The following is a 22,560-nucleotide window of genomic DNA, read 5'->3' on the forward strand; positions in this document are numbered from 1 at the left end:
ATTGCAATAAAAGAACATGTGTCCTCAGTCTCTGTTATCAGCGGGAGTTGAAGACTCAGACTAAAAATATGAATGGCAGCATGTTAGCATTGGCAGGAGTTCACACTGTCAGGTGCAGATGAACCCTGGATTGTTATCAGATGTAATGTAGATAAATGCCTTTGAAGTTGAATTTGATATCCTGTAAAATTCCATTTTTCGAATAGTGTCTGTTTATAGTTTAATAAATGGAGTGCTGAAAAAAGAAACAAATTTAAAAAGGATGGCAAAAGAAGTTTTTTGGCACCACGCAATGCCAAGCTCCTGTATAATATCTTAAAAGGCCTATCAGATGATAAATCACAAAGAGAAGCAAAGCTGCGGTAAATCAGTATTTTTAAGAGCTCCGTTGCAGTGTAACAGCTGCGCCACGCTTTCCACATTACACCATCCTCCTCCATTCACAAGGATAGCCAATACTAAAAATAACATTACCGGTACATACTTATTTTAAGATATGCAATGCATAACGAAGAGCTTATCTGACTATTGCATTGGTTATAGTTATATACATTATAAGTGACACAGGTTAAAACTGTACCTTTTCTGCCACTGGGGTGGTAGACTGTAAAAAAGATGGACGACGCTAGTTCGCTGTCTTCCATTGGTGAAAAGTGAAACCGCCAGTGTCCTGATACGGCGCTGACATCTTGGGTCTTGAGTCTGCACAGTAGCGATTTTGGGACCAGTCCTGCGCAGTAGTGCGCAGGAAGTAAAGCCACGAAATCAAGGCCCTGCCCTCGCTCTCGCAGAATGCGCATAACACAGCTGTTATGACGTGACACCACCGTTTTTATACTAACTAAACACAAACTTATTTTAAAAACAAACAATTGAATTTACATCAGTGTGATAAAAACTACAGTAAATGACAGAAACCAGTTTTGGAAAAAAATTATTGAAGTTAAATAAACCCTCAAATTGTTTAGTTGGTCTCAAGTCCCATTGAATAACATGGGGAGGCGGGGTTTATGACCTATACTCGGACCAGTCACTGGGGGGCGATCGAGACGTTTGGGCTGCACTTTTCAGGGCTTGTGCGGCACACTTGGGTGGTACCCTAAGGCAGTGGTTCTCAAACTGGGGGCCGCGAGATGGTGCCAGGGGGCCCCAGTTTTATGACATTCTATAAAATAAATAAATTTATCATGACTTCTGTGGAATTAAACCTAAAAATTATAAGGCTACTAACCAACAGCACTACTTTGTATCATTCAATATGTTTTGTTTTAATAAAAGTTGAGTTTTAGAACAGTTTTTTTGTCATACATTTTCTTTGGGGGGGCTGCGAAGGAATACGCCGTACACAAGGGGGGCCGCACGCTGAAAAAGTTTGAAAACCACTGCCCTAAGGTACCTTTGCAGCCTAGGTATACAAAACATAATACAATGTTAATAAAATGTACCTTTTTGTATACCTTTAAAGATATACAAACATTTTACTGGTACAAAATTGGTCCTTAAAGGAAAACATCACCATTTTTCAATATTTTACTATGTTCTTATCTCAACTTAAACAAATTAATACCTATCTTTTTTCAATGCGTGCACTTAATCTTTGTATTGTGCCCGAGGTCTTCCGTCATACAATACAGTTCTCATTTTTTGTCCCCTAAAAAATCGACATGTTTTATTTTGTGCCACCATACTTACTCGTGTAACTACTCATGAAACAGTCTTTAAATAGGGAAAACGTGGAAGTGTTTGGTGGCTTCTAAATTTATTCCTGTTTGGATCCTAAGGAACGTCACGCTGAACAGATCGTGCATCGTAGCTCCGTCGAGTTCATCATCTAAAAGCTTTTTTTTTACCATCTTATTCCTATTTATATAATATAACTTATTAGTTTTATATAGGAATACTTTACCGTGACGATTATTGAGCAGTACTACCACGTGAAACTATTTATCACTAATAAACACCCAGTGTTGTTAGCATATAGCCCGCTAGCATCCACACGGTGGAGGCTGAAGCTAGCATTTTCCGATCTAATGGCGGATTCATCTGATATATGCTTTTCTGACCTATCCTCACCTGAGCGGGAAGCTGTGGAGGAGTTGTTTCCCGGTTTTAGCAGATCCAAGGCGAGGTACAGCGCCCACTTCAGCCTGCCTTCCGTCGTCCACAAGCAAGCAACAAACATGCATTCCACGCGATGCAGCTTCACGGACCGTGAACGACATGAAAGCGATCGGGAAGCTGTGGAGGAACCGCTGCCCGGCCTTCGTAGATTCGGCAAGCCAAACATCACCCTGGCCCCAGACGTTCGCAGGCGACCGAGGCATGTCACAACCGAACACCCCACGCGATGCAGCTCCGGGGACCGCGTTCGGGTAAACGAAGACGCCATCGCCCAGCATGAAAGCGGTAAGACTCCGCTTGTTATTGTAACATGTACTACTTGCCACATGTATAGTTTAGCTTCTGCTGTTAGCATAGAGGGGTTTACATGCACTAAGTGTATTGAAGTATTAAGGTTAACTGAGAAGGTTGCTGAACTAGAATCGCGCATCCGAACGCTAGTTGAGGATAGCAAAACCGCTAATATTACTGTCGCAAATAATCTATCGAGCGAAAAGACCAATGGCTCGGTTCCGACATCAGATGCTAATATAAATATTACAAATACTGTATCGAGCGCGCATAGTGTTTATCAAAATACACATGGCTCGGTTCCGTCATCAGAGTCAAGTCGGCGGTCAAACTGGGTGACTGTTAGGCGGCATAGTCATATAAGGCGTCCTTCTAAGACCCATAACGTAACGACAATTTCTAACAGATTCGATCCCCTAAGGAGTATACCAGCTGAAACACCTTTTAAAAGTGCCCTGGTCATTGGAGATTCTATACTCAGGAACACTAACATTGAGGCACCAAACACCATAGTCGACTGTATACCGGGAGCCAGAACGTCTGACATTAGATCCAAACTTAAAGTGCTGGCTAATGCTAAGCGGAAGTTTTCTAAGATTGTTATTCACGCCGGCACGAATGACACTAGGCTCCGCCAGTCGGAAATCACCAAAGATAATATTAAGGAGATGTGTGAAATTGCAAAAACAATGTCAGACAATGTAATATGCTCTGGTCTCCTCCCCGCCTACCGGGGAGATGAAACACATAGTAGATTAGTGTCTCTCAATGGATGGATGTCAAAGTGGTGCCCTCAGCATAACGTAGGGTTTATAGACAATTGGAAGCATTTCTGGGGAAGACCATTTCTCCTAACCCGAGATGGCCTTCATCCGTCATCGGAAGGAAGTGCTATACTCACTAAAAATCTGATCAATAGTCTTAATTCTGATATAGTATGACTATCCAGGGCCCAGGTCAGGAAACAGACGGATCGGCTTAACCGTCCATCTGTTAGCTGCCGTGATATGTCAAGACCACTTATATCCCAGCACTTCGAGTCAATCTTACCGAAATATCAGCACATTTCAACTGTATCTGTTCCCCGAACAAATAAATACAGGGCACCGCTTGTTACATCTGGTACAAATCTGATTCAAATAAAATTAGAAAACAATACATTAACAGATGAATCTCGAATCTTAAAATTCGGCCTTCTTAACATTAGATCGCTTACCAATAAAGAACCTATTGTCAATGAAATAATTACAGACCAAAACTTAGATGTACTCTGTTTAACAGAAACCTGGCTTAAAGCAGACGACTACATTAGTTTAAATGAATCCACCCCACAAGACTATTATTATAAACACGAACCTCGATTAAAGGGGAGAGGGGGTGGTGTAGCTACAATATACACAATGTTTAAAGTAAACCAAAAATCTGAGCTAAAATTTAAATCATTTGAAGTAATGTTGTTAAATATGGAAATAACTGATCGTAACCACAAACAGCTTTCTTTTGCTTTAGCGACAATCTATAGACCACCGGGCCACCATGCAGATTTCCTTAATGAAATAGCAGATTTCCTATCTGAGCTTGTAGTCACTGTAGATAAAGCTCTTATTGTTGGTGATTTTAATGTCCATGTGGACAACCCAAAAGACGCATTAGGACATGCGTTTATAGATGTTCTAAATTCTCTCAATATTAGACAAAACGTGACAGGGCCAACGCATACTCGTAATCACACATTAGACTTAATTCTGTCACTCGGACTCAATATTAATGACGTCGAAATATCACCTCAGAGTGATGCAGTTTCTGACCATTACCTTGTGTCATACACTGTACTTCTAGATAGGATCACTCAATCTACAACATGCTACCGACTAGCCAGAACAATAATTTCCACCACTAAAGATAGCTTTATTAGCACTCTTCCAGACCTGTCCCAAATGAAACATGTAGCAGATAACTGTGACGATCTAGATATTGAAATAGAAAACCTAAACAATGTCTGTTCTAACACATTGGATGCCGTTGCTCCCATTCGAAAAAAGAGATTCAAAGAAAAACCGCCAGCTCCATGGTATGACCATCACACAGCAGCTCTTAAAAAGGTAGCTAGAAAAATGGAAAGAAATTATAGAAGCACAAAGTTAGAAGTATGGCGCGCAGCATGGAAACAGAGTGTTAAACACTACAGACAGGCTATTAAAACCGCCAGATCTACATATCTTAGCAAGCTTATAAATGAGAATCATAATAACCCTCGTTTCCTCTTTAGCACAGTTGCAAAACTGACTAGAAACAAAGAACAAACAGAAACCAATAGTAAACTTCAACACAATAGTAACGACTTCATGAACTTCTTTTCTAACAAAATTTCGGCTATTAGGGAAAACATCGTAGCTACCCAGGCAGCCACCACTCTACCCATTAGTTCACTTAACACTAGACTACCATACGAACATCTTGATTCATTTAAACCTACTACAATAGATGAGCTCTCTAAACTAGTCACATCATCCAAATCATCGTCCTGTATATTAGACCCCGTTCCCACAAAACTACTTAAAGAAGTATTCCCTGTAGTGTCAACCCCGGTTCTAAATATCTTTAACTCATCGCTAGAAATAGGATACGTTCCAACAGCTTTCAAACTAGCAGTTATTAAACCGCTGATTAAAAAACCACAGCTTGACCAAGGAGAACTTAATAACTTTAGACCAATCTCAAATCTCCCTTTTCTTTCGAAAATATTAGAAAAGGTAGTGGCAAGCCAGTTACGCACATTCTTGACAAATAATAGTACATATGAAAAGTTCCAATCAGGATTCAGGCCCCACCATAGCACAGAGACAGCGTTGCTTAGAGTTACAAATGACCTCCTATTAACATCCGATCGTGGTGAAATCTCAATTCTTATATTACTAGACCTTAGTGCAGCATTTGACACAATAGACCACAGAATCCTACTCAATAGACTAGAAAACTATGTTGGTATCAGTGGTCAGGCGCTAGCCTGGTTTAGGTCATATCTAACCAATCGCTATCACTTTGTTTATGTAAATGAGGAAGAGTCATATCACTCCCTGGTTAAATACGGTGTACCGCAGGGATCAGTTTTAGGTCCTATCCTGTTCTCGTTATACATGTTACCCCTAGGAGACATTATCAGGAAACATAACATAAGTTTTCACTGCTATGCGGATGATACCCAGCTTTACATCTCCTCGCATCCCAGCGAAACACACACGTTTTCTAAACTAAAAGACTGCATTAGCGATGTTAGTGACTGGATGGCACATAACTTTCTTAAGCTCAACTCCAATAAGACAGAGGTACTTATTATTGAACCAAATCGCTACAAACATAATATGTCAGATTACAAATTGCACATAGATGGCTGTACTGTGGTGCCATCTTCCACGGTTAGGAACTTAGGTGTGATGTTCGACAGCAACTTATCCTTTGATAGTCATATCGCCAACGTCTGCCGCACAGCATTCTTCCATCTTAGAAATATCTCAAAAGTACGCCATATGCTGTCTACATCTGACGCAGAGAAGCTTATTCATGCTTTTATGACCTCTAGAATAGACTATTGTAACTCGCTACTCGGGGGATGCCATTCAAATCAGGTCAACAAGCTTCAGCTAGTTCAAAACGCTTCTGCAAGGGTACTTACTCGATCTAAGAAGTATGACCACATAAGCCCAATTCTGGCATCTTTACACTGGCTACCAGTTAAATATCGCATCCAATTTAAAATATCACTAATCACCTACAAAGCTTTAAATGGCTTAGCACCCTCATATCTTAGAGAATTACTATCAGAATACAATCCATCACGCACACTACGGTCGCAAAATTCTGGCCTATTGATTATCCCTAGACTATCAAAAGTGTCTAAAAGTGGAAGATCCTTTTCCTACTTAGCCCCTAAGCTCTGGAATGATTTACCAACCGATGTCCGAGAATCAGACACAGTCGATCATTTTAAATCTAGACTTAAAACTTTTCTCTTCAACAAAGCATTCGCATAATTTGTCTAGTAAAGGTTCTTAACTCGCAATAGTTATTTTCACGGAACAAAGCACTCACGGTCATAACACAGACCAACCAAATAAATAAATAAAAACCTTTTCTGCATGAACACTTAAAATGAATTGCATTAAATAGTTTGCCACCGTTTGCCACTGAACCTGCATTAACGACGACAGTGGGGCTTCCGGCCTTAGTCAAACGGTTTGGCACGTATGGTCGGGTTGCGATTTTGGTGCTTTCGTGTGTCTTGTGAATAGTATGCCATACAGACCCGTTTGCCACTGAACCTGCATTAACGACGACAGTGGGGCCTCCAGCCTTAGTCAAACGGGTTGGTATATATGGTCGGGTTGCGTTTTTCGCGCATTCGTGTGTCTTGTGAATAGTATGCCATACATACCCGTTTGCCACTGAACCTGCATTAACGACGACAGTGGGGCCTCCAGCCTTAGTCAAACGGGTTGGCACGTATGGTCGGGTTGCGATTTTGGCGCTATCGTAAGTCTTATGAATAGTATGCCATACAGACCCGTTTGCCACTGAACCTGCATTAACGACGACAGTGGGGCCTCCAGCCTTAGTCAAACGGGTTGGTATGTATGGTCGGGTTGCGTTTTTCGCGCTTTCGTGTGTCTTATGAATAGTATGCCATACAGACCCGTTTGCCACTGAACCTGCATTAACGACGACAGTGGGGCTTCCGGCCTTAGTCAAACGGGTTAGCACGTATGGTCGGGTTGCGATGTTTTTGGCGTTTTCTCCTGGTCCTGTAAATGGTATACAATATAGACCCGTTTGCCACTGAACCTGCATTAACGACGACAGTGGGGCTTTAGGCCTTAGTCAAACGGGTCGTCAGGTTTCATTTTCTCTTAAAGATCGGAAGGTGACCCTTATTTACCATATATACCCTCGCATTGGGCCCCCAATTTGCTAAATCCTCAACTGTGGATAACATAATTATGCCGCAATATTTAGTCTGTCTGGAACTAAGCTGAGTTAAACCACATCACTGTGTGACACTTCAATACATATGAACGACCGCTACGCTAATACGATTTTGTTTTTCTCTCCCTGTCTCGTCCTCGACCCGAGGACGAGACAAACAGACCCAATCCCGGTAGATGTGAAAGTCGGCACACCTCTGATCTACTGGCTGTCCTTCAACGTTATGCCCAGCTGATACCTGACCAACGATCACCGGCAGAACCGCTTAATCTCTGCTAAATCTCCATTTCCGTTCTCCCAAGGGTTTTTCCCTCCTAGGACTTATTTTTCCTCGGATAAAAGCCCGGGGTTTTTTTTCTCCTAGGGGGTTTTTCACCCCGGGGAGGCAGCCTTTTTGGGCTTTACCTAGCTTCCTCTTCTATACGTTGCTTTAGTAATACGTGCAATTATAATATTGAGTCATAGCCGCAGCAAATTTAACTGCTCATGCTATCATGTATTCTGTTGTGCTATCTGTCGTTTTCTGTGCTTTTCACTGCTTCTATTTATGTAAAGCTGCTTTGAAACAATTGACTTTTGTGAAAAGCGCTATATAAATAAAATTGAATTGAATTGAATTGAATTGAATGAATGGGGCTAGGCTAAATGCTAACACATTCACGACACGCTGTACAAAGATTAAGTGTACGCATTGAAAAAGAAGGGTATGTATTAATTTGTCTAAGTTGAGGTAAGAACATAGTAAAATATTGAAAAACGGTGGTGTTTTTCTTTAAATGTACACAATAGGTCCTTATGGTATAATATTGTACCCCAAAAGGTAAAACATTTGAATGTGTTATACCCATGAAGGTACCAAAAGGAACCTTAGAGGGTACCACCAGGTATAATTTTAAGTGTTCAGCTTAAAAATACAACAGTCAGGGATCAGCAGGTTTCAACCTGTAACTTTGACTTACTAGATGATTGCTGTAGATCAGTGTCTACAGATATTTTCTACTCTGAAAAGCAAGAGACTTTTTGTTGCTCAACATAATCTAATAATGTGAAACAGGTTTTGATAGTTCGGTATTACCAGTGAGGATGGTTTAAAAATCGTGGATATTATGAGAGAAGTGATACAGTAATTTCCTGCATCATTTTTCTCAGAAAAAGTTAGGCACGGCTGCAGCTCAGCGAGCCACCTTAGTGGCTGACATTTTAAAATGATCTGTAATCCATCAGAAGACCATAAATAGCAAGGATGGTGCCCTGTGGTGTCTAGCAGGAGATGTTACATTCACCAGGGGCGAGAAGCTTTGTCTCAGACCTCAACATTTTCTTTTGAGTGACAGAAGTAAGAATAGCACACTAACATAAACACTTATAAATGCTTATGTGCAATGAAAGTGGAATTCAGTGTAAATATCTCAATCATTTCTTTTCATTTAAGTATGAGGAATTTTCAGACCTGCAGTAATTAACATACATAATAAAATAATTATCTGATATATTTACATTATACAATGCTGAACTAGTAATCCATAACAGGATGTTTGGTTAGAGTTAATGGTAATGAAGACAAACAGCTGAAGTTTTTGGGTGTCCCCTTTATCCCAGACACAAAGTGTAAGTTACATCAGGAAAGGTGGACTAGTTTTTAAATGATGTGTTCAAATTAAAATATTTAGCGTGTTAGAAAATGCATTTAAAGGGATAGTTCACTTTAAAATGAAAATTCTGTCATCATTTACTCATCCTCATGTTGTTCTTTACCTGTATGAATTTCTTTTTTCTGATGAACACAAAAGAAGATATTTTGAGAAATGATGGTAAACTCACAGCAGTAAGTGACCATAGACTTCCATAGTAGGAATAAAAAATGTGATGGAATTTAATGGGTATCGTCAACTGTGTGCTTACCATCATTTATCAAAATATTTGTCATTTATTTTTCATATTATTTAGTCATTTATCACAATACTTCCAAAATATTTTTTCCTACTATGGAAGTCAATGGTCACTTACTGCTGTGTGTTTACCATAATTTCTCAAAATATCTTTTTTTGTGTTCATCAGAAAAAATATTATACAGGTTTAGAACAACATGAGGATGAGTAAATGATGACAGAATTTTCATTTTAAAGTGAACTGTCCCTTTAAAATACAATGAATCAATCAAGGGTGGAGAAATCCATGTGTATGGTTTCACTTCTTATATCCACAGAAGCAGCCAATAAGAAGGCAAAGGGATCCAGTCAGATCCAGCGCAGTCAGGAGACGGGTATGGCAGTGGAGTATCCCCGCAATGTCATGGCCCGCCAGGCCAGCCGAGAGTCCACCGACGGCAGCATGAACAGTTACAGCTCTGAGGGCAAGTCAGTATCCAGGACAATGTTATACATTATTTGTGTACAGTACATACAACTTGCAGATAAATCCTGATTCAGCAAACTAGCTTCGCTGTTTCTTTTTCAGCAATATTAATTTTTGGGGTCTTGCGTCTTCTTTAAAGATTTCTTGTGTCTTCGTGCATCCGCTACAAACCCATAACTCATACATAAATGCACGCTCAGCTGGCTGCCTCATGTACACATGAGCGTCGTGTCAAAGATTTATTTGGAAAAACTCAAATAGATAAAGCTAATAAAGACCAGCATGCTGAGGAACACATGAGCGCTGATTAAAAGAGTTAATGCTTGGTCCACTATGTTCTGGGCTCTATTTTTGGAGCCAGATGGCAAGCGGTACTCTGCTATTATAATTAAAATATCCATCATCTGCAGAAAGGGGTCTTGGCAGGTCAGTCATGCATCCTTTTTCAGTTTTAAAGCAACAGTCGGTTGTGTCACATCACGGAGTGTGGCAAAGCAGAATAACCAGCAACTGACTTACAGCTTATTTCACCTGAATGTGTTTTAAATAGCATGTGAAATCACATTAGGCCGTTCATATGGTAGCATGACTTGGGCTGGCACATCCCTCAGACATTCCTGCATGAGTTAGGTCATGGAAATTGTGCTGGCCTCAAAGGAAATATTGAGTGTATTAAGAGGGGCCTTAACACGGGACAAGGTTTACATACCATGCTCGGCATATGTCTGATGTTAGTGGATGGGCTTTTTGAACTCTACATGAGGGCAGTTTCATACTAGATAAGAATTAATGAAAATAATATGTTTTAAAAATATTACAAGTTTTATGATGGAGAGATATTTGAGGAATGTTTGTACCTAAACCGATCATGAGCCCCATTCACTTCCATAGTAGGAAAAAGAATACTATGGAAGTGACTGGGGCTCATGATCGGTTTGGTTACAAACATCCCTCCAAATATCTTTTCTTGTGTTCATCAGAATAAAGAAATTTATACAGGTTGGTAACAACATGAGAGTAAGAAAATTATGACTTTTCATTTTTGGGTGAACTATCCCTTTAAAAACAGCTTTTGGGTATCATCGTAGTTTTAGTCGTTGTTTATTATGTGATGTTGTACAAAGTCACCTCTGTGTGTTTGTTTCAGTCTGATCTTCTCAGGGATGAGGTTGGGAGCTGACAGCCAGTTCAGTGACTTCCTAGATGGTCTTGGTCCTGCTCAGTTGGTGGGACGGCAAACACTGGCCGCACCTGCTATGGGTAAGTTAGCTTTTGGTTTCCACGGGACCTTGAAATTCTTGAAAGTTTGTGAATGTAGGGAAAATAATTCAAGGTCCTGGGAAGTTTTTGAAAATGTACATACATAGATACAGGTCATTGAAAGTTTTTGGAAAAAAAATCCATATTATTCCCTGTGTAGTGTAGGATAATATCATAAAAATTCTAGAATTTTTAAGCACGTGCTAAACTGTTTGCTTTAAATGCTTATATCTTCTGTATGCGAATGTTGAGTCATACCAAAATGCTTTTTTGCATAGTTGTGTTTGACACATGAAAATGTCTCGGGTTACCTATGTAACCCTTTTTCCCTGAGAAGGGAACGAGACGCTGCGTCCCCTTGCCATATTTCCTGCGTCCCTGTAATGCCGCCTTTGGCAATATTTCAGATAGCAATTATACTTCCTGGCTCCCGCGTTACCCTGTCTTGGTTGTTAAGCCTCACCATTGGTTGAATTTGAATTGGAGGCGTCCCCAAAGTTTAACCGCAGTGACGCAGCACAAGGTCCCTCAAAAGGGAACTGTAACAATGTATCTTAAAAGGTAACACAATGTAACCTTGCTCTCACTTGAAATGTGTCCCCACATTTACTCCTTGAATTTGAGGGTATTGGACCTGGAAAGTCCTTGAAAGGTCCTTGAATTTGAAGTTAACTAAGGTGTGGGAACCCTGCTTGGTTAATATGGACTTCAGTACATAGAATTTATCTAAGTTTGCTGAATCGGCAAACCACTGCAAATGGTGGAAATTCATTAAATTGCAATACTTTTATATAATGCGTATAGATTTTAAATAAAAAACACCAAACCAGCATCTCTAACCTTTTTTATTGTGTGTGTTTTAGGAGATGTTCAGATTGGACTAATAAATAAGAAAGGACAGCTGGAGGTAGAGGTTATCAGGGCTCGTGGTCTTACACCTAAACCAGGTTCCAAATCGCTGCCGGGTAAGAGTGTGTCCAGGCTTCAGCCTTTTCTCATTAGTACTTACCGTATTTGGAACAGGAGATCAATACTTGTCTCCAAATTTTTGTGGAAATTTTTTAAGTCTCAAGACATTCTTTGCATGCAAACATTAGGTATTTGTAATTATTTAGCAAACTTTTTCTTATCAAATGGTAGTTGACTGGAGTCACTTGATATATAAAACATTGCATTTATTGTAGACTTTACTGGCATTTGGCATAGCTACTGCAGTGGCCCGTAAAAGTATTTGGGCACTTCACTTATCTAGCAAGTGGCTATATGTCTTTGCATTATTTAACAAAATATCAAACCATATTTTGGACACTTTCTGGTTGTCCAAAACCAAATATTATGTATCCAGTCCATTGCAGTTTCATTGTGACCGGGTCTTTATGAGCTACAGTATGTGTCTCGTCTTCACAGCTCCCTATGTCAAGGTCTATTTGCTGGAAAACGGAGTGTGCAAAGCCAAAAAGAAAACCAAGATTGCACGAAAAACGCTTGATCCTCTGTATCAACAAGTGCTGTTGTTTGAGGAGAGTCCACAGGGTAAAGTCCTCCAGGTAGGAAGCAAGTCCTATCCATTATGTTAGTCTCTAGCATTTAAAATTTGTGGGTATTGACTACAATTCAATTTGAATGTGCCTTCAGGTAATAGTCTGGGGAGATTATGGGCGCATGGACCACAAATGTTTCATGGGAGTTGTACAGATTCTTTTAGAAGAGCTGGATCTTTCTAGCACAGTGATCGGTTGGTACAAACTCTTTCCCCCCTCATCATTGGTCGATCCGACGTTAGCTCCTCTCACTCGCCGCGCTTCCCAGTCATCGCTGGACTTTTCAGGGCCGCCAGGCATCAGGTCCTAGTACACGGACAAGGGCGCAACGCTGAACACGACCCAGTGGACCAAGGACTCGAGGCAACAATCAGAACCAGAGCGGCAGATAAAGAGACAGATGGATAGAAATCATGATCAAAGCTTTGCTGAAGCTTGACAATCACTTCTCTCTTTTACTTTTGATCTTTGGGTTGTAGAGATTTCCTTTGATCCACTCTGCTCCTTACTGCATGTTTTGTTGCTGAGATGATGGTGATGATTCAAGCCGAATGAAAGAGAGCGACAGGAGAGGCAGCTGAAACGTAATCCGCTTCTTTTGACAGAGAATGGAGACAACCGTGGTGCTGATAGCTTAGCTCGCTCTGGTCAGTCAGCACATTTGTTTTCTAACCATGAACCGAGTGTACAGCACGCAGAAATTGAGATTAGGTGAGAGAGAACCCCTGTTGGAAAAAACCTCAGCCAAAGGTGGTTTGCTGGTCTGCTTGATAAAGCAAGACTCACTGCCTGGCCAAGCTGGGTCTAGCTGGTCTCTCACCACGGCCGAGCTGGTGCTCAAATGGTTTAACTGGGCAGCTTAGTCTCTGCAAGATGCCCAGAATCGCTCTAAACCCGCCAACGGACCAGACTGACTGACTTAGGGACAAGGCCAGCAAACCAGCTGGTTAAAGATGTTTTTTATAGCAGGGACAGCACTGCCCCTCCTCTATATTGCACTTACAGGAAGTCCCTCTACTGAGAGAGACCAAAAGTCAAGGTTTAATGGTTAAGAAATTAGTCTTCTCAGAGAGTTATCTCTCGACATCATGGATGCTGCGTCCAAGATCCCACCTTGAACTCAGATTGCGTGAGTGTGTGTGAAAGTGTGTGCGTGTTTGTGTCTACGAAGGCAGGGACGCCTGAAAACCTTTTAAGTCTGTTTACAGCAGTCGCCACTGACTGCTTTGCCTTTTCACTTTACAGTTGGTAAATAGGCACACTTTGTAGAATGTGAAAACATGATTCATGTTTTCTGACATTTGTGCTATACGAGCTTCACGGAAACCACGAAACCACTTGTATTTGAGCACTGGAACTGTAAGAAGCGGCCACTATAATTTCGTTTCTTTTCGATCCGAAAACTCTTGCATTAGCTCACTAATAGTTTTGATTTCCTGGAGTTCACAAAGCATATATTACTGGCATTCGAATGCATTTTTATCCTATTCAGTTTGGTAAAGAACCTGTACATACCGATATTAGAATTTCTACCCGACTAGAGTTAACGTTATTTTAATGCAAGCACAACTGCTTGATTTTTGAACAACAACAACAAAAAAGGTTGAAGCTTCTGGGTAAAAAAACAACAACAACAATAAACAAACAGAAGAGGCCAAATTATCTTAAGCTTCCTATTTTTAGCTGTTTGTCATTGTTTTGAGTTTAGTTTATAATGAAACGAATCTCACAGATCCCCCTGAGCATTTGAATGAATGTGACAGTGGGTGTGAGGTGGTCTTAAAAGATCACCGCTCGTCACCGATAAGGGGAACAGCATGAATCTGGAACTGTTCCAAGTTGCATGCACATTTTGTAAAACAAGACAGATGAGAAAAAAGAGACTACAATAAGTGTGTGTTAGTTCCACAAACTGTAGGCCAGCTTGTATGTTGCATGTACTTGTACAGTTTGCTTGTACTTGATATTAATAGATTATCAAATAAAACGAAGCCATTCATTCCATGTGTGGGCATTTGGCCAGGTTCAGCCATACACACAGGCCTTATTTCGGGGCTGAATGTCTATAAGAAGTTTTTGAATTGTTTTATTCTTATTCTTTACCCAAATGGATAAATAAGTGCTGTACTGTAGTACTGAACAAACACAAGGCCCTATTTTATTGAAGATGTTGGTGTTCACTGTAGTCTGTACTACTGTGGGGCTGAAACTAAGGTAGATAACGTGTATAAAATTAGAGCTATCTGTATATGGAATATAATTATACAAAATCACAATGACTTAGAGATATATTGATATTGAGAAAAAAAAAGAGTGTATCAAGTTAACATCACTTACGTTACGTACATGCATATATTGTAAATATGAGTCTGCAGATAAGTTTACTTATATTTACAAAGCGGCCCTATTCGAGTTAATGGATCAGTGATCTGTCTCTTGGTTCTGCTGAGCGGAAAAAGGGATGCCTCCAAAGTTTTATTTTTATTCAGTCGATTATGCCCAAACTCACGGACAACAACAACTTTGGACCTCTACTGACCTGTTGCTTTATCATAAATGCTCATGTATCCTTGTTTCAATGAGAAGTTTACTTTATATGCCTCTTATGGCAGACTTATTTACTTTGTCAGTATTATTCAAGATACTGATTGTTTACAGTTCATGTGTTCCACTAATACTAAATTGAAAGTATTCACTGCAACATTTCTTTGTACAGCAGACGTGGCTCAAATAATGTGTATGTTTTATATTCAAGAGTTCATTTTTATTATTTACAAATAAAAGACTGTGTGGAAGAAAAATTGCATTTGTTTACTGGAATATTTTCTGTTTTCAGTTTTCTGATACTAAACCTACCTTTTAAATTTGCAATAATTAAAAAAGATTGTTTATCCTAATGTGAGGTTGGCCTATAAACCCTGTCAACCAATACTCCGCCACGTGGAGACAAATAGCATTACACCGTCCCATCCTTTTGATTAATTTTAATGTTTTTTTGCATTCATATAGATGCTTAACAATCACTGCATACTTGTATAGTTAAAAGTAATTTAATGTCAGTGTCTGCTTGGGTGTACAAATGTCCTGACAACTGTCGGTGGCACATGACTTTAAAAAATTACAGCTCATGTTTGGCCTCGCACTAAATGATTCGGATGCTGCTCTGTTTTTAATATGCTTTGGCACCATTTTAACATATTTTGATTCAGCACACACAAGCATATATGCTGAATCAAAATACTTCAGGGTTTGTAGCCTACTGCTGATACAATTCACAATGTCCGGTCAGCAGAACAGAAAACAAAAATGATGCATTATTAAGTCACAAAAGCCACCGAAAATCAGTGGCAGGAAAGCAAATCATTGCTGGACAGTTTGCTGCACTGTACTAAATAATAATTGTTATTTTCATAAATCAAGCCCTGAATTGAAAATAAAAAAGTCAAATAACTTTAAACAGAGGGATGAATCTGATTAAGATCTGCGAAGAGTAAGTAAGTTTAACAACTTTGGTAAAATTAAATCAGCACTATTATAACAAGAGAACTCACAACTTGATTATTTAACATGGCCTACAGTATAGTTGCAGGGCACACTTAATTTTTTTGACTAGTAAAGTCATTTTCTGCAGTTGAAAACTACTACATTTGTCATGTTTAGGATGTCATGTAATTAAATAATTAAACACAAATAATTAATTGCATTTAGATGAAGAACTGTAAATGTATGGCAATACTAGCAATGAAGGAATGACTGCAAAAAGTTGTTTCCCTAATAGAAAACATTCCTGCAGCCAGAGGCACACTTTAACCTTACCTTAAATTGGATGGATTATCTATGTGTATTTACAAATGGTAAGTATTTGCATCAACAAAAAAATGGAATTTAAAGTTAATTGCATTAAAAATGAAAAGTTTGATTCAGTACTCCATGCTGTGTGCATTATAACAATATGACAAATGTCAGGTTGGTCATATTCTGTGCAAAAAATTTAAATAATGTGCACAGTATACTACAGTAGCCTACATACTGCAGGAATAGCAAGAAAAGTATGTTAGTGTGATGTTCCATTATTCATCCAACAACAGTTAGTCTCCAAGTTCAAGTTTATTTATTTATAGAGCACATTTAAAAACAGCCACAAGACTGACCAAAGTGCTGAACATTAAAAACAGACCCTAAACATATAAAACAGAAATAAAAAGCAAATGCATTATTAAACCATAAGCACATAAAACAGAAAGATAAATTTAAAACCAAAAGAATTACAGCTAGCTAAAACCAAATACAGTATAAAATGAATGTAAAATTAATACGCCAGCTCAAACAAGTGTGTTTTTAAAAGAGACTTTCTAAAAAGGGATTTAGAAGGTGCCATTCTGATATTGAGTGGCAGGTTCTTCAGATCTTAACCAGGACCCCACCAAAAAAAGCTCGATCCCCTCTGCGTTTTAATCTAGATTGAGGAATTAAAAGGAGATACTGCTCACTGGATCTGAGGTTTCTAGTGGGAGTATAAAAGTGCAGAAGCTCTGATAGATAACTAAGGGCTTGGTTATGTAAAGATTTATATACCAATAAGAGGACTTTAAAATCGATAACAATATGACATCTGTCCAGTAGAGGGCAGGATTCCCTGATGAGACAGTACAGAACACTTGTTGGTCTGATTCCTTGATCCTGAACATGTATGATCTTAATTGAGCTACATCTCAAACACTGACTTGGGGTTAATTGGTGAATGGCACTTTAATGAATCACTGACCATGATACCTTTATAATTGTTTCACTAAATGCTTTATTCTGTTGTAGCAATCATGTGTCCAATTTTAAACAAAACACTGTAATGTTCAATTATGAAAAAAATGTGTTTAATGGTTAACCATCCAAAAACACACAGCTAAACTAATAAGGAAACACATTCAATTCATAATGGAGAGAAAACACAGCATTTACAGGGAAGACATTTTAATACTAATCCAAACACAGAATCAAACAAGTAACACTGTACGTGTAATGTGTAATCTTTATCAAGGGAATTAATTCAAAAAAGTACTTAAATAATTTGCTGATGCATGTAAATGTTATCTCATTGGTTCAAGATCTAGGTATGAAATGAGGAAGCAGTCAACAATATAATGTGGCACAGGCATACATTAATAGACTTAGGACTTTTGCATTGCCAGTCAGCTGTTAATGGAAAGTTTGTCTGCAACAGTCTGCTTTTGTCTGGTTTCAGGCTGCATGGGAAATGAAACCAGGGCTGTAAAAAGAGTTCAAACATTTTTTTTAAACAGGCGTTGATTTATGGCCAGTCTTGGAAACATGCAAAAAAGCATTTCTTGCGCTCCATTCTTCAAATTAATCTATTGCTAATATTTTAAGACTCATTACTCATTTCTCTTTGCCTTGATCCCGATGGCCATATAATGCTCATAGTTTTTTATGACTGGAGTTACAGGAGAGCTCAACTGGGTTCTCAGCATCTCTCACCACCCACCATAACAAACTCACATTCTGCAGAAATGTGCTTCAGACTGATGGATTGTGTGAATGCTCAGAATTGTAGATGCTATTAATATGATGGTGAAAACTTGCATAAAGCTAGGCTAATCTTATTATCTTATCTTATTGTTATCTCTAAATCAGTACAATTAATTGATATTGATTATGATTGCAATAGGATTGCAAATGTTTTATGCTGTGAATGAAAATAACTTTTAAAGAAGCTTTTTATTTAGAATTTTTTTTTTTACAATAATTAACATTTAAGTTTAACTTACGAAACGTTTGTTTGTAATTCTTTATATTTTAAAAATTAACAAATGGCATCCCTGATACAAAAACATACATACATTACATTAATATTGCAAAATCAATACTCTTATAAAAAAAAATCATAAGTATTACCAGTGATGCAACGCGCGTGACCTCAATAACGTCAACTGACGCATCCAAAGGCGCCATTTTTAAATTGATGCAAAACAACATTGGGCTGAACAGCGTCAGGGTAAGTAGCCTATGATGATTTTTTTAGTTTTGGTTTATTCAGCAATATGTTTCGCTTGGTAGTACTTTAGTCAGGACAGTGATCATGGAGTTTTATCGCACAAGTCCTCTCTTAGCGCATATGAAGTGTTACTGGAAAAATTATTAACTTCGTTCACCTCTCGAGGGTAACGGTATGAGCATTTGGTCACGTGACGTGACCGCGCTTCCCGGCTCAGTATTTTACAGACGATTTATAATCTTCATTAAACTTATTAAAATTTTTACTACTTTTTTGCTGGCATGATATATAAATAATTAGTTACAACAATTATGTGTATACAGTGTTTATGAATCAATCGTGTTCTAAAGGTAGGTTACACAGACATCTCTATCATAAAATAATTGTAGCCTACATTGAATTTACATTAATAATGTAATTATTGATAGCAAATGTTAGTAAAATATTTTGCTAACTACATGTGACTTTTCAGTTAAAATGCAACGTTTAGGTGATTTATTATAGATTTATTATGGAATAAAATAGTGTGTTGTGGTTATGATAAAAAATACAATTTCTTTTGCTAGATCAGTGGTTCTCCTGGGTGGCCCTGAGATTGGGCCAGGTGGTCCCCAGTTAAATGACATTTAATAAATACATTAATTTATCACAAATTCTGTGTAATTAAACCTCAGAAAAATAAACCAACTAACCAACAGCACCACACTGTATAATTTAATGTTTTGTTTAATTAAAATTTTAATTTTTGGAATGTTTTATGTCATACATTTTCATTTGGGGTTGCCATAAAGGGATGCACCGTATACAAGGCGGCCGCACTCTGAAAAAGTTTGAGAACCACTGTGCTAGATTCTCGCTCATGTGTAATCAGAGTTTAGTATTAAGTAAGTGTCATGTGAGACATGGGCTTCTCTTTAATCATGAACCCTTTTGACACGTATGCATCAGGCATTTCGACATGACACACAATGCACATAGGTTCCCATGACGGACGAAACACATATTTTGACATGACCAGCCACATATGACACCCGCACACACATATTGTGTAGGAGGCACTGGCAGCCACTGCATTCCTTATTACCACAATCACAAATTTAATTTTAAGGAATAAAATGGCCCAGTAATGAATAAAGAGTAAGAGTAAAAACAAACTAACTTTTACTTTTTAAAGTTTACAGTTGAATGTTCAATTCATTTCTGTATCCAGTAAGAGTATGTGACAAAATACCGAACAACTTGAACCCATTCAAGAGATGAACTAATCAAATCTGTATCAGCTATGGGCTGCATAGTCTTATACTGGGTACACAGTACACCAAAATATTTTTTACATCTTATAAGATTTTCAAAATGTAATAGACCACAAACATGAGGATAAAAAAATCCTAGATTTAACCGTTTTGCACCTATAGTGTGTGGTGTGCCGTAATGTGTCAAAGACGGCACACCATACGCAAACAGATTTTCAACAAGAGTCCCAACTGTAAATGCGGGAATCAATAAGCAGAATTAGCTGACGATATGCAGAAAGAAATTTCAATGATATTATTTGTAATGATTTTCACAGAAAATTCAAGGTAAAAAAGAAAAGGGTTTGGGTGATGTCCTGGAGACAGCGGGAACATGGTCCATCTTTGCTGTCCACATCAACTTCAGTTTGTGCTGCGCCATGACTGCTTCCATTTTCCATCATCTCACTTTCTGATTGGATATTGTTTCGTTTCACGTGATAATCTCAAGAGCGTGCATGAGTTTGTTCTCGGGGTTCCCCCACACATCAGGATTTCTGATCGTAAATATTTTAATATTATTCTGATAGTTTAATATATATGATTCACGATCGGGGTGGCTCCGACATTCTTCCGATCAGGTTCGGACACTCTTAACAAACTTCACACCAAGGGAAAATCTGATAAAATAATCTGTAGAACCAAAATAATCGGGACACAGCTAGGGAAAATCGGCCCCAAATCAGCACGAATATCTTTTGGTGTGTACCCAGCGAATGACTCAGACTCGAAAACTAGAGAGGTGAACTAATCAATACCTGTAGCATGAATATGTTGTAGGCTACACGAGGACTGACTCAAGAGGTAAGCTAGTTTCAGTCAGTTTTTTGTGCAGGTTTCAGAGCTTATCTGAAATAGAAGAAATAATGAAATATTTTTGTTTCTCATGACTTGTACTTGACTGCATTATCATCTATGTCTTGTTAGAAAAGTCATAGTTGTTTGAATAAGTGGTCATTCTGGGAGAATGTGTGAAATAACACGTAATCCTATTCAAATTTACCAAAAGAACAAAATGACTCGAAAAAAGATTAGTTGATTTTGATTAGCGTGATTCAAAGATCCGAATCAGAAAATGATCCGAACTTCCCATCACAAGTGCGTATTATAGTTTGTCTTTTGTTGGATTTGGTTGATAACTGGCTTTCACCACTAGAGAGCGTTGTCGTTAGCTGAGCTTGAGTCCATCATCTCCGTCTTTGTTTCACATTTATTCACATCTAATAAAATCTGCACAGATGCACTTTGTCATTATAAAATAAGCTTTTTTGAAAATACAACGTATATTAAATACATAATTTACATTTACAGACCATATAAATACGAAAATATTTAACAAAATGTTGTTACACAGATATATCAAAACCTGATGGTCATAATAACTGCTGTTGTAACCATGCAGCTTTATTACTTTTTCATTTGGTGATGTTGAAAGAGATTTGCATTTATGGATGCACATTACAAAATGATATCATTATTAGGCTTATTTAATGATGAATTAGTCCTGGATGATTTTCCTAAATTACAGAGTTAATCAGGGAAGAACTGAACAGCTGCGTTTGGCATCTTATCCCCCTTTCTCATCTCCCCCACACGCAGACATGCACAGTGCTTCTTTAAAGGGATAGTTCACCCAAAAATGAAAACTCTGTTATCATTTACTCAGCATTTGCTTACAGCAAAGCACATACAGCAGGGCAAGTAACCAAAACAATATACAGTACAGGTTAGCTGAAAGAAGAATACAATTCATGAAATGTAAATATAATAATGATATCATCTAAGCCGATGTAACAAATTTACATAATTATTACATGTTCACGGTTTAATAAAACTGTACACCATTTTCTAGCATTTAATCATTTATTGTCGAATCACCACGTGATTAGTCTGCCAGTGGCTCGCGCTCAGGATCCGCGCAATGCGTGATTTGTAACGGATCAGACTGAGGCGATTTCACATGAACCACGTTTAGGAAGTCGAAAGACAGTTTAAATGCGGTTTAGTCTTGTGGTTTTGTGTTTCTATAAAGTGTCTTGAGGGAAATGTGTTTTGCCAGCACATTGGATAGAAAATATGTAACTGCGTACATTAGACCTGGGCTGTATAATTAATTAAATAATAGGTTTTTAAAGGTTAGCGTTACATTGAATTCGCTAATATGTGTAAGTTACATCTCTCCTTCAGTTACAGTCGATTCAAGATAATGCGTGCATAGCGTTAACATTTAATTTTTGTGGGGACGAGCCGAGTAGCTCTATAACTTTTGCCACAGTTTACATTTTTTCAACAGTTTGTCAGATGTAGTAAACGTCAGTTGTGAGGCCCGCAAATAAGAAAGAGCGCGCATTTATCTCGCAGGTCGACATACAGTGAATGGCCATTTATAGAATGGGCTAAGGCAATGCCAAAACATGTAGTACAGTTTTCAGTTTATTAATCGCATTTCATGAATAAAAATAATATTTTTTTGTACAGTTTCCTTTCTCTTTAACACATTATTTCATCAAAACGTTTTTGGGGACGATAATAGCCAAAAACAAACGTATCTCAGTCATGATCTGGTCTGGACATCTGGGCTGAAATACAGTAGCCTATGGTTTTTAGTCAGGGACAGAGGGAGGGAGAGTAAAGTGTTACGTTAATGGCGGTTGATGCCCTCCCCTCGCCAAATCTCCGCTGAGATGGTGACGCTCCTTCAAAACTCCAA

General features: G+C 38.5%; 1 protein-coding gene across 22 annotated transcripts in view; it reads left to right on the forward strand.

Moving 5' to 3' along the window:
• Positions 1-15,351, forward strand: part of rims1a (regulating synaptic membrane exocytosis 1a) — an 81,038-nt gene extending 65,687 nt beyond the window's left edge. For 21 of the 22 annotated variants that reach the window (XM_065296656.2, XM_065296660.2, XM_065296666.2 and 18 more), the window contains 5 exons: positions 9,599-9,749; positions 10,895-11,007; positions 11,871-11,972; positions 12,415-12,554; positions 12,643-15,351. In XM_065296656.2, the coding sequence (XP_065152728.1) occupies positions 9,599-9,749; positions 10,895-11,007; positions 11,871-11,972; positions 12,415-12,554; positions 12,643-12,858 (722 nt within the window). In that variant the 3' untranslated portion in view covers positions 12,859-15,351. Of the gene's footprint in view, positions 1-9,598; positions 9,750-10,894; positions 11,008-11,870; positions 11,973-12,414; positions 12,555-12,642 lie in introns of those variants that run through there. The other variant, XR_010547021.2, reaches the window with a different exon arrangement.
• Positions 15,352-22,560: the final 7,209 nt, after the last annotated feature.

This window comes from Paramisgurnus dabryanus, chromosome 20, assembly GCF_030506205.2.
Source record: "Paramisgurnus dabryanus chromosome 20, PD_genome_1.1, whole genome shotgun sequence".
In the NCBI taxonomy this organism is placed as follows: domain Eukaryota; kingdom Metazoa; phylum Chordata; class Actinopteri; order Cypriniformes; family Cobitidae; genus Paramisgurnus; species Paramisgurnus dabryanus.